General features: G+C 45.3%; 1 protein-coding gene across 1 annotated transcript in view; it reads right to left on the reverse strand.

Annotated features, from left to right (window-relative positions):
- CCDC187 (coiled-coil domain containing 187) overlaps positions 1–15,632 on the reverse strand; it is a 282,400-nt gene that overhangs the window by 165,492 nt on the left and 101,276 nt on the right. The window contains exon 11 of the mRNA XM_078640350.1: positions 87–277. Coding sequence (XP_078496476.1) covers positions 87–277 — 191 coding nt within the window. The remainder of the gene's footprint in view (positions 1–86; positions 278–15,632) is intronic.

The following is a 15,632-nucleotide window of genomic DNA, read 5'->3' on the forward strand; positions in this document are numbered from 1 at the left end:
TTCATGCTTAATGTAAATGTGTATGCCTGGAAACAATAGTGAGCCTGTCACTACAAAAATAAGAATTAGACATAATGATTTCTTACCAGCATCATTTGTGACGCCATAAACCATGGTCTCGTTTCTTGCTTCAGGGAGATGTGAGTTCTTCTGATCAGTGAAAATTGGAACTTTGTTTTGAGGTGAATATAAGTTCACATCCCCAGAATGTTGTGTGTCAATAGAGGCATCCACTGCTCCATGCTCACGGTTTCTATCTGCTTTTCTCGGAGGACTTCTGAACAATAAAAAACATTTTAATCACATATAAAACCAAATATTGTAGATATAATTAGGCAGTTCACAACTCCTGCAGCATAACTAGTTCAAACGAACCATTTCTGGCATCACTTACCTATTATGATCTATGATAACAGGGACACAATGTATTGTCTGCGCTAAACATTTTGAAAAATGTGTCTAATTCTTTTTTAATTCTATTAGCGTTTTTCATTTTTCAGTTCTGAACTATTAGTTGTCATCTGTGAATACCAAAGCAAAGGCTACACCAGTAATGTGTCCAATTGTCATTATTTTAACACAATTCCCACTTATCTGAACATTTTAGAGAGTAATCAATTAATACAATTTACCTGACACTACTAAGGTGTAGTGTTAGAAGGGAGAAAGGCCTCCACCTCAGGAACCTCTGGCTCCCCATCTAGAAAAGATGGCAATTCAAGATGCTGACACGCGCCTACAAAGCCCTCCGTGACCAAGGACCAGCGTACATCAACCACCACCTGAACTTCCACCAACCCTCAAGACACCTGCACTCCGACTCCCTCGCCCTTGCACACACTCCGCATGCGCCGAAGCTACAGTGGAGGAAGATCCTTCTCATACCTCACTGCCAAGTCCTGGAACGACCTCCCCCTTCACTTCCTAACATCCTCCTCCCTCTCGAAATTCAGAAAGGGACACGAGACCTGGCAATTTGACTGATCCAAACAAGAACCTAGGGCCTGGATACCCTCGCGGGTGATGAGGCGCACTCTACAAATCCGAGTTGATTGATTTATTAAAATATATAGGAATGTATGATGCCAATTTATTCAATTAAGTTCATATTGAGGATGCTGGTATCTAACTTTAGAGGGTGTGTTTTTTTATTTAGCAGCTTTGTTATAACTAAAGAAGTATGTTCACTATTTATACATGAATGAGGTTATAGACAAACTCCAGCTCGCCTAATTAAGGCGATTCTCCCGTTCTTTCCTTTGAAGAACCGGGTAATTTAAGACCCGGCGGCGCCAGGGGCACGCCCAAAGTCTTCGGGTTCACCTGTCTTAGAATACAGAGACACAGGACTCTTCGTGGTGACGTCAAAGATCGAATTTATTGACTGCAGCCAGTAACAGAAGTCCTAGAAATCATCACGGTATGAGTTCTCAGGAGACTGCTCACTTTTACAAAGCAAGTCATTCCTTTTTATGCCAAAAATCACATTCCAGACAAAACACCTAATATTTACGAACTGTCCAATCACATGTATTCACACCAAAAGTATTGCATGACGGTAAAACCCACTTTTCAGTTGTCCGGCCCATGATCAATCATCGGACAAACCCAACATTCTTCTCTAGACAGGCCGAATGAACCCATAATAAAAGAGGCCACAACCTATATCATAAATAGACCATAAAGAAAGAAACAGAAACAGGTAAGAGTAGGATAAGGCATATTTGTGTGTAGTAAAACTTTACGATGCCCTGCGCTCTGATTTTAGTCTTGATCAGCTAGCGGGTAAGAACTGGCTCAGCAAGGTCGGCTTCAGGCAGCGAGGTCAGTTCACTTCGGGTCATGTAGAAGTCAGCACAAACCCTAGCTAAAGGGCACGCGTCTTAAAGACCCAGTCAGCCGTAATCATCGGCCTATGTGAGGGCAACCACAAAATGGCTGCCTTACACAGAATGAAAACTCTGGTTCGGAACAGAATCTTCAAATACACTGTGAATCCTTGTGTGTAACATGGCGAAAACACTTGCACTTGCCGAACTCATCAATTACGGTTCCCTTTTACCAAAATCGTAACGGAACCATGACATTTAAAACACAGGTTCAGAATTCACGGAACCTCACCTTCCGCTCTTACGACATTCGAAAGAAGCTCTTAAGTGATTCTATAGAGTTCAGAGGAGACACCAGATAATGCCTGTGTGGTCAGTCAGTTAAGTAAGTTTATTTCAGATAAAACAACCTAAAGTTTGTCAGCATTGGTTACACAATACAACTAAATATATTGTTAGCATGTCAATATCAGTGCAGCATCCTATGGATTTGATACAAACTCCTGGTGCAGCGAGCATGTGCTCTTGACACGCTACTAAAGTGCAGATTTGAGGGATGGAATTCGAATGCTCAAAGCAAAAAACACATATGGGAAATAATACAAATAGTTGGCCTGTGTGCAACAGATTTATATATTCTCAAACCCTCCCTATAATCCTATGTACCTTTGGTGCTCAAAAAATGCTGCAGCCACGTTTAACTCGACAATCTCTATAATGGGCAAAAAAACATTATGAATGAATGAATATGATTTATAAAGTGCATAGCTACTCCTAAAAGCAGTGTCCCAGTGCTGAGAGTCCAAAGACAACTGAGGAGGTAGCTGACACAAGGGAATAGTCTATCGGAAAAGTCAAGTCTTAAGACATTTCTCGAAACAGAGATTCTGATGGAGATTGCCTCAGCTGCAGAGGAAGGGAGTTCCAGAGTTTGCTGCAAGAAGGCTAAATGATCTTCCGCTGGAGTGTGCTTTCCTAACTCTGGGAACCTGCACTAACATAGGACCTGAGGCATCTCCTAGGAGAATAGGGAGCAAGAAGAGGATGCAGATAATCCAGGTCAGCCTTCCTAAAAATCCTATAACAGAAACAAAGAGCTTTGAAAGAAAGCCGCTTCTCACCGGGAGCCAATGCAGTTTGTGAAGCACCGCGCCCATCAATGCATGCTTAGGGAGGTTGAGCAGTAGGCGAGCTGCCGGGTTTTGCACCCACTGGAGTCTCTTAGCCCCTTCGCCGCGGGGCTAATTCCCCCGCGGTGCTGGAGGGAGGGGGGCCGCGAGTGGTGCCATGGTGCTCGTGACGAGCTCAGCTCGTCACGCTGCACGTTGGCGCTGTGCTCATGACGAGCTGAGCTCGTCACGACCACGCCCATTTCCGTGGAACGCTCAGCACAGCAGGGGTATTAGGCCCGCCGCGGTCTTGATGAGCAGAGCTCGTCATGAGCACGGAAGAGGTTAATCCTAGCCTGAGAAGCACCCAGATAGAGGAGGTTGTAGGAGTCCGAACGAGAGACCACTAAAGCTTGAATCACTGTCTTCTGGGTCGAGATAGGTTAAAGATGGATAAAGCTTTTGAGTGATTTAATAATGCCAAAATACTTGCCATCTAAGGTTGTGATTTGATTCTCCAACATGGTTCCCTAATACGATAGAGTCCATGCAATTATTGAACATTTTGAAGTCAATCATAGAAAAAGTCCTATGTGTATCCTGCAGCGCTTGCCCTCCCTTAGAAAAGAGTAAGGGGCGTTCTGGGTTAGTGAGGAGATCTCAGTCACTCCTCTGATTGGTACATCCCTTGTTGTGAACGAAGGGCAGCTCCAGTGCTGAGAAGCCATGGAGAGTGTGGCTGGAACATTTTCTGCTATTTCTCTGGCACACAAGACATTTTGTCAGGATGTTAAGGCCTAATACAGCATCCCTGCTGCTGCTATGGACAGGCGGGACCTTGAGAAACCATGCCAGCGAATAGGAACACTTCCTTAGAGACTAGAATGAACCTTCCACTCCATCTCATGTGGCTTTGCTCTCCATCTCCCGGCCTGCTCGGCACTACCTCAGTGAAGGCATGCACAAACCATGGGGCTACTAGTGAATGTTGGAATTTCCTTCATAGATCAGCCGCTTGGTCTCTTGGTCACCAATGGCCCATAGATATGAACCCTCAAAATACTTTTTCAGTAAATTGATCAGAGCCACCATATTTTCCAACATGTCACAGAGAAAAGTGAGAATAAGGAGGAATTAAGAAGCCACCATGAACACCAGTGCTCCAGTGACACTGGAAATGAAGTAGATTTTAGGCTGATGATTCAGGGGTCCATTGGAGGAGTTTGTTGTTCCTATGGAGAGGAAATGACCTGTGCATATTCCGTCCTTTTCCTTTTGTGATAGGTCTATCTGTAATAAGGACCAGTGACAACATCAATGTACCCAACAAAGCCCTTGAGTAGTCATCTTTACAGTGGTGAGGTTTAGAGGGCACTTCAATGTCCTCACACAGTTTCGCCGAGGCAGACACTGACTATAATGGTACCTGTGCAGCCTTTGGTTATGAGGATCCTTTGGTAAGATACAGTATCTCTGACCTAACAGTAAGTCTATAAAACCACTCAAAAGGCACAATTGTCAACCCACCAGTGGCTGAACATGTGTTGCTGGTGTGAGTTGAAGGAACCATATCTGTCCATAATGCAGCATATTTTTAGGTATCACTTCACTATTTATAGAAAAAAGGCTCCGAATCAATCACAGTAAGTCTGAGAGAGGTTTCGCTTTGGCCCAATCGAGTGCCAATCAAACATCCCCTGCATGAAGGCATGCTTGAATGACTTAGCAAGAAAAGCCCACCCTTCGGCAACAAAGGTTGTAGGTTTGAGAAGGCTGCACAGATCCCTTGGACTCCATGTTCCAGATCTCGGCTATTACGTAACAACCAAACGCATCTGGGAGGCTTAGCCTTGGTTCACTTCTTATGAAATTAATGGACTAAAAAAAAAGATCACAGTGCACAGCAAAGCTTAGCGCTACACTACTTCTTCTTTTAGCAGGAATCCTCTTCCCCTTTATATTTTCATATCTCTCCTAAGGAAATTACACTCTGAGGCACATCTTCGGTTGATTGTGTAAATCCTTGTTTCTTCCCAGTGTCTTCATCTTATCACACTTGCCTTTACTTCTGGTGCCACTCCTTATTATGAAGTGTCCACAGCACCACTTTGTCCCTTAATTCTTTATTCATATTTCAGGCCTGATTACGAGTATGGCGGTACAAAGGACCACCATACACGGGGTGACGGTCTGATCACCGCCACGCTGCAGGTCTGCCCGCAGTATTCAGAGTGTGGCCTGTTGGACCACCATGAGACCGCCGGCTCCACCAGGATCTAGGATCCCGCTGGGCCGCTGTCTGCAACCGGCAAGATTATGCTAGCGGTGCTGCTGTAAATTTCCTTTCCATCACCCTTTTCATGGCGGTGAGCCCGCCATGAAAAGGGTGGCGGAGAGGCAACTAACAGGACCCCTGCCAGATCGGGCCTGGAGGGGCATGCGGGGCGCACATGTTGGGCCCCCTGTAATTGCACCCTCTTTCTGCACAGAGTAGAATGCATGCCACACTGTGGAATGTACGGCAGGCGCTGTCACGGCGACAGGCTGCAAGGTGGGCTCTCCTATGAGCCTAACAACCCACTGCCATGAGACCGCCGCAGCACCGTCCGCCCGACCTGGAATCAACTCTGAATCTGGCGGGTGGGCGCAACACAGCTTTGGCGGTTCTCCAGCAGATGGGGCGGGTGCAGCACGGCTAGAGGACCACCAAAGTCGTAATCAGGTCCTTCTTACGTAATATGTTTTCGTTTTTTTGGGGTTGTTTAGCTCTGCCATGTTCTGCCATTGTTCTCTCTGGGTTAGTTATAGCTCTTTCCTTGTCAGTGAATGCAGTTAGACCTTCCTGCTACAAAGCCTTGCCCTCAGTCTGAGCCTGCTCCTGTATTGTACCTGCCCTAACTACTGTGTCTCTATTACTATCTTTTTGCTAGAAAAGGTAGAGGATTCCACCTTTAGTGGGTGTGTGCACAATTATATACAAAAACAATAGAGAGAGCAAGGATTATGTTCACCGGAGTGAACGGGGAGTACTCCTGTACCCCTGGATACAATAGTAGAATAAACAAATAGAGGAGTACCACCAATGAGAATTCACAAGTTGCTGTAGGGGTGGACGGTTTTCACAAGGTGGAGGAAAACTCTTTTTATTAGAAACCCCTCACTCATCACCTAGTGATGACATGCTTCATCATCGGGGTCCACCCTAATGACCTAGCGCCATCAGGGTGTGCTTCAACACCTGATTACAGTGGAGCAGGTTGTGAGTGGTGGTGCGTGAAACAAATGAAAAGTAAGTGTGTTAAAAATTGTCCTGGTTTGAACTTGAAAAATAAAGATTTTTTATTGGTAAGCAACTGGACAATGTTAAAATCGTGGCGAGATAAAATAAGGGCAGTGATGAGCCCGTGTATCTCTTGGGTCTATGTGTTGGGTCTACATGTTTCAACCTTAACGGTTATGATCAACCAGGTTTTCGTCAGGACCTCAAAACCAAGTTGGTGGATGGTCTGCGTCCCCTAAAAGACGCACCCACTCCTACCACATGGGACCACTGGATGGCAAAAATGTGCCCGTGGTATTAGCTCGCTCCACAATGGGTGAGCTGTGAAAAAATCAAAACACCTGTAAAAGAAAATGCGGACATTTGTCACAAATTGAGCGTATTTACAAGCCTGTAACGTAGTGCAGTGCTTCAACGTTGTGTCTGCATGCTGTCACACCCTGTTACATGGTGAATTCAATGGTAGCATCATACGTCTAGTGTTACCGGTGTTGGGCTCTACTCCAGCATACTTCTAGAGGAGGGAAGTGATAGTGCACAATGTGGGGCGGTGGCAATTACCCGCAACTTGCACACAGAAGGAGTGTTGTGATTATTTTTCTATTCACAACTTTCACGCAGTACAATGAATCATCACCGCGTGATACTAGCTCGCATACTGACTAGTTGGTGCGAGGCTATATCCATTTGGATAGTGCATGCATTGTCAAGGTAAACTGTACAACACAGAACAAAAACAAACACAGTACAGACACATGACTGACAAAGAATATATACAAAACCAAGGCTCACTCTCAATGGAGTGTTCAAGGACTTCATGGGGCAGGGGAGGTTACCCTCGTAAATAAACGTATTCTGTAAAAGAATGGTATTTTAAAGGAAGACATTAATGCGGGCAAAGAATGGCTTAAGCGCATCAAAATAGTGTCCTGTGTGCGCTCGTGAAGGCGCTAGTTGAAAAGACACGTCCTCAGGGAAAAAGAGCTTCTCTACTTACAGTTTGATGCCGAGGAATTCAGCTTGTAACCTACTGCCTGCACCGCCCCGTTAGTAATGGGCTTGGTGAAGGCGGGCGTAGATAAGCTGCAAACGCTTCCGTGATGGGCGTGGTTAAGCCGCGATCACGTGCGCGGGAGCCCGGCAGAGGCACTGGGACGGTGGCCTCATTAGATCAAACAAATACAGTAATATCGAGAGTTCGAATCTCGGGCTGGAGGCTAAAGCAGATGACGGGCTCAGAGTTACTACATTGATAGAAATAAAAGGACTGAAACCACTATGCAAAATTTAGTGACTATACAGTAACCACTCACTAAAATCACTGTCCAATTATTAGTGATTGCCTCATAATCAGAGCGAGTACCCAGACAGCTATGGGGTGTTCTGAATTAGGACCCCAAGTAAAACCCCAATGTGGGAATATGAACGCAGCCCAATTACACGGCTATGATTACCGGGGAGTTTGGTAAAAGCCTTGGCTGATCATCATTACAGGAGTGCCAGGCCATGGCGATTAGTACATATTCGCAGAGGGATAGGCAGCCCATTGGGTGGTCATAAGTAGGCAAGATGTTGCACCCCTACAGCAACTTGTGAATTCTCATTGGTGGTACTCCTCTGTGTGCACAATTATACTTCGACCATGTGGTCTTCCACGAATTTACTCACCATCTAATAAATTCACAAGTTTTTCTTGTTCTTTATGGATGTCCTTAGTTTTCATATTTGATCATATTCGATTTTTCAATTATTTCATAAAAGGTACTGCGATTTACTTCATCACTCCACATATACCCTTGCACAGAAATTAAACAGATGAAGTAAAGACATTGAAGAAAGTTAACTTAAAAGTGCACCAACGGACCTAGTAATATTCTACTACTATCTTGACATAACTTCTCTACTTCCATTTCACACTTCTTGGGTTCTGTCGCCTGACCTGAACTATATCAGCAGCTAAGTTGTAAATAGCATCTCTTCATAAGCTCTTCTATATACTGTAGAGTTTTACGTCATGCGCCAGACGTACCTACCCTAACTCAACTACTCTAATTTAATTGACTTTGCTGCATTTTTTAAACATGCCTGCCTGCTATAACATGAATTAACCTACGTAAAAAGGACTAATTTATTCTGAATATACTGTTTGCCATCAAGTGGTTGTAAGCTTTTATTCGATAAAACACGTATCTTATAAGCAATTTACATACAGTAAAAATATATTCCAAACATCCAGGTAGTCAATATATACATCATAAAAGGTTAAGAACGGGTATACTCCCGAATAAATTAGCTAAGAAACGATTAAACAGAAATTGACAGCCTTTTGGAACGGATCAACCAAAATTGTTTTAAAAATTTGGAGACACCACAAACAATAACAGGAGAGGTATCTGACATTAAGATACGAAGAGCCACCAAGTGCCTACGTGTTCCCATGTTAAGCAAAAGGGGCTTGAGCCAGTATTTTCTCGGTCTTAGATAGTCCGGGCACTCAAACAGAATATGAGCCACCGTTTCTGGTCTAGTATGGCAAAGGGCACAAAACGGAGACAACGGAGATTTCCATTTCGATGTGAAAGCACCAATTGGGAGAATACCAACTCTAAATTTGAAGTACAGGGCCCTATCTGCTGGGGCAGTGATAAAGTCAAAATAGGATTCGTATCTTGTCATGTCCTTCAGGAGCAAAAAAGTTCTCGTAGAATTACAGTGGGAAGAGTTCATGATTAGCTGGCCTGCAGCCCAATCCCAGTATGTTTTCTTCAGAGCGTCTTTTGGGGGTGACGTTTTTGCACTCCAATGATCACCAAGGCTAAGGTCATAGAGTAGTTTCTTGGTGCCCCTCAGCCATTTAATTTTTGCCCAGCCGGCCATATTCATGATCTCAGTTAGGCCGTTTGCATAGGATTTCAGTTCCTCCACCCTCCAGATGCGGGACCACAGTAAGAGCGGACGTAGACGTGCTTGATTTTTAATGCTCTTACAGCCCGTATCTAATAGCACAGGAACTGTTGGGGTACTCGAGGGCAGACAAAGGAGGGCCTTCAGAAACCTATTCTCAGCTTTTTCCAAGGAGTCCAGGTTTTCATGTCCCCATAGCTCCGCCCCATAAAGGGCCGTTGAAACACCTTTTGCTTTGTAGATTTCGAGGACTGGGGCTATTCTGTGTCTGGGAGATTCCCGAAATTCTCTCAACAAGGCGCCACCCACTCTCTTGTGGCTTAGAAGCATTTTCTCTATGTGCATAGACCAGCTCATGCTATCTGTTAATGGAAGACCCAGATAATCAAATTGGGAAACTCTCTCCAGAGGTATGGAATTAAGGACCGGAGGACTTCCAAGCTTCCTCGGGGGATGTAGAATTAAGAACTTTGTTTTATCTACATTGATGACCAGACCACGAGCATCACAGAAGTTCTGGAAGCGGTTGAGTAGTTTCTGGAGACCTTGGGGTTTTTTCGAGATTAATAGAGTGTCGTCTGCAAAGAGCAGGGTCGGCACTCGTACACCCCCCAGGCAAGGGGCGTCAGCAGGTTCCTTCTGGAGATAGTCAACCACCCCATTAACGTACAACGAAAACAGGGTGGGGGCCAACACACACCCTTGCCTCACTCCCCTTAACACTGGGATCTTTTCTGTTGTCTCCCCATTACTCCCCCACCGTACCTGGGCAAAGTTGCCTTCATGTAGCTTAATAAGCAGGGATAAGATATAGGCAGGTATCCCCATATTATGTAGAGTCTCCCACAACCGTCCCCGTGGTACTAGGTCAAAGGCAGTCTTCAAGTCAATAAAGGCTAAATAAAGACTGCCCTTGCCCAGCACCACCACCTTCCAGTTGATAAGGGCCAACCTAAATGCCTGTTCCACGGTTCCTGTCCCTGTGCGAAACCCCGCTTGGAAGTCGGAGAGTATTCTATTTTCATTGGCCCAGTGTAGTATACGCCCCAGGAGCACCTTTCCCGCTACTTTCTGTGAGGAGTCAAGGAGACTAATAGGTCTATAGTTCCCAGGACTATTCCTACAACCTTTTTTAAAAATGGGAACTACCACTGCCCCCTTCCAAGAATCGGGGACCGGCCCACCCCTCATAATATCGTTAAGAACTGCTGATATTATTTTCCCCCACGCCACAGGAAAAGCCTTCATCAAGGCTCCAGGTAGGCCATCTGGTCCTGCCGCCTTCCGGGGGGCCACCCACTGAATGACGTTCTCAACCTCCTGAGGGGTAAACAGATCTAGACTAGCTAACTCTAGGGAGGGTGATAGGGGAACAGGTTCAAAAGAAACCCTTTCTCCTAATGCATAAAGTGCCCCAAAGTGATTGGCCCAACTCTGGGAGGGAATATTACAGGTCCTTAGGGAGTAATCGGGCTTGCTACGCTGCCCCACAAGTAGCCAAAACCCTCTTGGGTCTTTGTTTCTACTGGCCACTAGCAGGTCCTCCCAAAATTTTTCCTCCCATTCCCTCTTTGCAACGGCGATTGACCTAGAGTACAATCTCCTTGCCTCTTTCACTCTGGATGGGGAGTTAGATTTTACCGCTTCTACCAGCCTTGTTTTTAGCATTCTACATGTGTGGGTATACCATCCCTTTACATGGGTTTGCTTAGATTTTCCCTCCCAACCACTTGATGGGACAGTAAATAAACTTGTTAAAGACTCTATTAAAGTACTAAACTCCCCACAGGCTGCACCCACTCCACCCAGCGTTGCATCTAACCTTTGTTGGGCTTTAGATAGGACAAGCATGACCTGTTCAACACTCTTCTTAGAGAGTGAGAGTTTTTCCCACTTTAGTCGCCTCCCGCAGGGGGCAACTTGCGATTCTCCCAGACCCACCAAACGGGGCGTGGGGGTACCCTCCCTTCCTGGTGTCCATCAACACCCCATTGTAAGAGAGAGTAAGTTGTGGTCACTCTCCATAGTTGGAACCATGACCATGTCTTTTAGCTCTTTCCATAATCCCACATCGAGCATGATATAGTCAATACGCGATGTGTGGTTTGGTCTATTATATGTGTGAGCCCCCTCCTTGTCTGATTTGGTCCTACCGTTCACCGCCCGTAGCTCAAATTCGATGGAAAGTGAGTGAACTTGGAGGGCCACCTGGGACCACCTTCTGATTGGTTGTAACTCTAGGCCAGGAATCCCCCTAGCACTATCAAGGTCTTCCTGGTGCAAGGAAACGTCTGAGCCCAACGGCTCGTACGTACAATTAATGTCGCCTGCAACCATACTGCAAAATTTATAGGGAGTTATTTTTAGGAGACCCTCCAGTATTTTAATAGTTGGCGATTGAATTCCCCCTTTGGTACTACGTGCATGAATATTAAAAATATTCAGCACTGCTCGATTCCGAGAGTCTTTTAGGATGATGTTTTGGATGTCAGGACAACCAGTTTGGCACTCCACTAACCTGCAGTTTAGGGATGCTGACACCCAAATTAAAAGACCACCCAGGGGTCGTCCTTTCTTAGAGGACGAGCATATGGCCGGGATAGCGCTGGTTGCATAACCTGCTCTATGCACAGGAACCATACTCCAGGTCTCCTGGAAGATGCATATAGCATATTCCTCTACCAAGGCATTCCAGTCTGGGAGTTGAAATTTCCTAGTAATTCCAGCCACATTCCAGCTGGCAATCCTAAGATCAGTGTCCCCTACAAACACAGCACCCCCGCTCACAGGAGCAGGACAGGGGGGCAAGCCCACCGATGGACCGTCAGCTCCCGAATAGGAACTAGAGATTTGGGGCATACTTGAGATTTGGGGCATACTTGCTCCCGCTGTAACAGTTGGTGGCAGCGGAATTTCCTTCAACAAAGGGGGAGTGGACGTCTGTTTCGGATCAGTAGTTACAGTATACACTTCCTCCCCTAACTGCCCCTCAGCTCCCTCAGGTCAACACCCCCCCAGATTCCAATTGGGGGTAATCCAACCGACCTGGGGATGAGACACAGATTCCAATGGCCAGCGAACACCCATACTTTGAAAAGGTGGATTTACAGCCAATCCCAGTTGTATTAGATTAGACACAGGCCTGGGGTAAAAATAGGACAAATCCACAGCTTGCACACCCTCGCTAGTTCGCTCTTGGGCCTGGGCAGAGATTAACCCTGCCATCCTAGGATCCTGAAAATTGACGATAATACAGTCCCCCTCCAGATGCTTCCTACCTTGACCCACCCAGTTTACTCTACGGACGGCTAGTATCAGCCTGTCCACACCGGGGGGTAATGTTTTTTTTTATTTTAACCAATGGATACACTTGTTTTTTAACATCTGGTGTGTTTCTATCTGGTTTTCCTTCAGCGGGGGAACTTTCACCAAGATAGCCACATAGGGAAGGCAGTCCGGAGGAAGGTTTGCCGAAAGCCTCCTTTGTGGCTGCCTCTGGGGACCAACTACAGGTGGCACAAGGGAAGTATTGCTCTTGTCGGGGATAGGTGTAGGGCTAGAACTACTGCCCCTTACTTTCTGTGCCCCCTCCACTGCTTGGTTGGCTTTAGGTGGAACCGCTTTATGTACTACCTTAGGTTGTGAAAACTTTTGGGGTTGAGGTTTGGGAAGAACAGGGGGATTTTGCTTAGGTTTAGGGTGACAACCTGCTGGGGGTACAGATGGAACTGGAATTAAGGAAGGAGCTGTTTTCCCCCCCACTAGGAGTACATTAGATGAAACCATCGTCTGGGCCTGAACTACAGGGAGTAAATTCCCTACCTCCCCCACCAAATTTTTCTCACTCACTCGATTCTGCAGTTTAATCAGATTTTTAAGTGAGCAGAAGTTGTCGAGTGTTGTCTGCTCCAACTTATCCAATCTTGAGCCCAACCCTTCAACTTTACTAAGGAGAGGAACTAGAAGATTAGTGAGCTTGGTAATAATATCGGTGTAGTCAGGGACAGCCGTGCTCAATACATTAGTACTATAAGTTGGCGAGCTGCACCCCTTATCTAATAGTTTGCTTGGCAAGTTCCCCTCGGGTAGTACTTCCTCTGTAGTGGGGGTTGAAAGGGATTTTGATCTTGTCCACAGCCTTCTGCATTCTTGCCTCTTAGGAAGTCTGGAAAGGGTGACATGCTTCCCCTTCCGACGGCGGCCACCCCTCTTCCCCTTATCAAGTGTGGGCAACACCAAGGGTCTTGCGGGCTCAACCGCTACATCCACAATATCCTGGGTATTTGGCGAAGGCACCACGCTTAACGGCGGAGCCAGGATTTCATTTCGGCGCGAAGCCCCGGGCACCTCAAAAAACCTCCACAACTTCACAGTCCTCCTGCCCCGGCAGTAGCGCTGCCAGTATCTCCAACCTGTCAACTGTGTCCCCTATTATTGAGATGCGGGACTTCTGGGGATTGTCCTTTGTAGGGAGACATTCAACATTATTTGGGAGTGGTGACATTGCAAAAAAAGAAAAAAACAAAGAAAGAAAGAAAGAAAGAAATAGGTAAAGAAAAAATGCAAAGCTCAGAAAAAAGCCCATGCTCTCTGTTGGTATCAGTAACCAGAGAATAAATATTACAGCATAATGAAATAAAGATAAATAATAACATTTAGAGCACGGGTTCCAATATAGGTTTAAGAGGGGTACAGCCGAGCTCGTTTTTCAGCCTATCCACATTAAGTACATTTACAAACACTCAATTAATCTACATGGAACTAATGTATGAATTCAGTAGCTATCCAGAAAATAATTGCATCAATCTAGACTTCCTGTACCTACGCAAGACAGCCCCGATTCACATCGTGAGATCACAAAAAAAATTGTCTGTTGGTTGGCAAATAAACAATTTTATCAACCGCCCAAGTGCTCCTTTCATTTTCTTCAAAAAGAAGAAAGCCTCAGCCAACCTGTTGCTATGGGATCCCGGTGCGCCAACAAAGCTACAGATCATTGCAGTGAACGCTGAACCTACTGAGTTGCCTCACATGACTATGTCTTCCTAAAAGTACTTTAAAGCAACCGAAGGCCTCATGCATAATTTTACTCAAACCATTAACCTAAACACGTATATTCAAAAATCGCCTTTATCATCTCCTGCGCTCAGTGTTTCAAAGGAACTCATATAAACACCCACAGGGTTTTTATTTACTCAATTGGTATAAAATAATCTTATTATGTGTTTTGTTTTTTAAAATCCCACTTCATTTCATTTCAAAATAGATTGAAGTGCCTCAAGATCTCAAAAATGCTACTCATCTTTGGAAAGATAAATCTTGGCCAGCTCAGCAATCATATTTCTTTTGTAGTGTAAAGCAGGTCACGACAATTACTTAAATGTAATCCGTGCCAAAGTCAGGGTTTGATCCTCTGCAGCAGAGATCAGTGGGTTTAACTAGGCACTCATCGCCTATTAGGATGATAAGCAATTTATTCTGCAGCGTTTGTTTAAGCAGCGCAGAGCTGCGTCCTAATGCCAGAGGCAGGCCAAAGAGAGCAGAAAGGCAAAAAGGAGACCTAAACCGGGAAATATCCATGAAAAGCCAAAACCCATTATTTTAGATGTTTACGAAAACTGCTTTATTGCATTATCTGGTTGAGCTTTTGCCCAGGGTAAAGGTCACTGCCTCGTGGATCATGCGATTAAACAGAAATAGGATGATGTGTGTGCACTCTGGGACCTCTGTGACAATGTCAAGATTGTCTTTATTTTATTTTAACGCATTATAAAGTGTGAAACCTAAACCCAAGGGGCAGATGAGGGCCTTGGCACCAAATTGCTACTACCGAAGAGCAAACAAACAAGACAGTAAAACTAGAATAAACAAAAAAAAAGTCTCAGACATTACAAAAAAAAAACAATTTTCAGAATAAAATAATTATGCATAAAAATAAAGTATTCCTGGTGATACAACAGATGTGCAAAAACTGTCGAAATTATTAAAAAAGCAGATAAATATGACAACAAAATACATCTAAAGACTAAGGGCCCGATTCACAGAATGAATTTAAGACTAAATCCTAAACTTACTACTATTTGGTATTCACAGAATGCACTTACTACTTTCGGGATTCACAGAGTGAACTTACTACTCTCGGGATTCACAGAATGAACTTACTACTTTCGGTATTCACAGAATAGATTTAAGACTACTAACTTTAAGTCCGAACTCGGGCTGTAAATTCCAGCCCGGAGGCAGAGCTTCCGGCTTGGGGGCGGAGCTTGCGACTCGGAGGCGGAGCTTCCGGCTCAGAGGTGGGGATTTAGCCGTGGCTGAAATCTCCACCTCTGGGCCAGGAGCTCCGCCTCCAAGCTGCAAGCTCCGCCTCCGGGCCAGAAGCTCCGCCTCTGGGCTGCAAGCTGCGCCCCCAAGCCAGAAGCTCCGCCTCCGGCCGGAATTTACGGCCCGAGTTCGGACTTAAAGTTAGTAGTCTTAAATCTATTCTGTGAATACCGAAAGTAGTAA

This window comes from Lissotriton helveticus, chromosome 5_1 (genome assembly GCF_964261635.1).
Source record: "Lissotriton helveticus chromosome 5_1, aLisHel1.1, whole genome shotgun sequence".
Classification (NCBI taxonomy): Eukaryota; Metazoa; Chordata; class Amphibia; order Caudata; family Salamandridae; genus Lissotriton; species Lissotriton helveticus.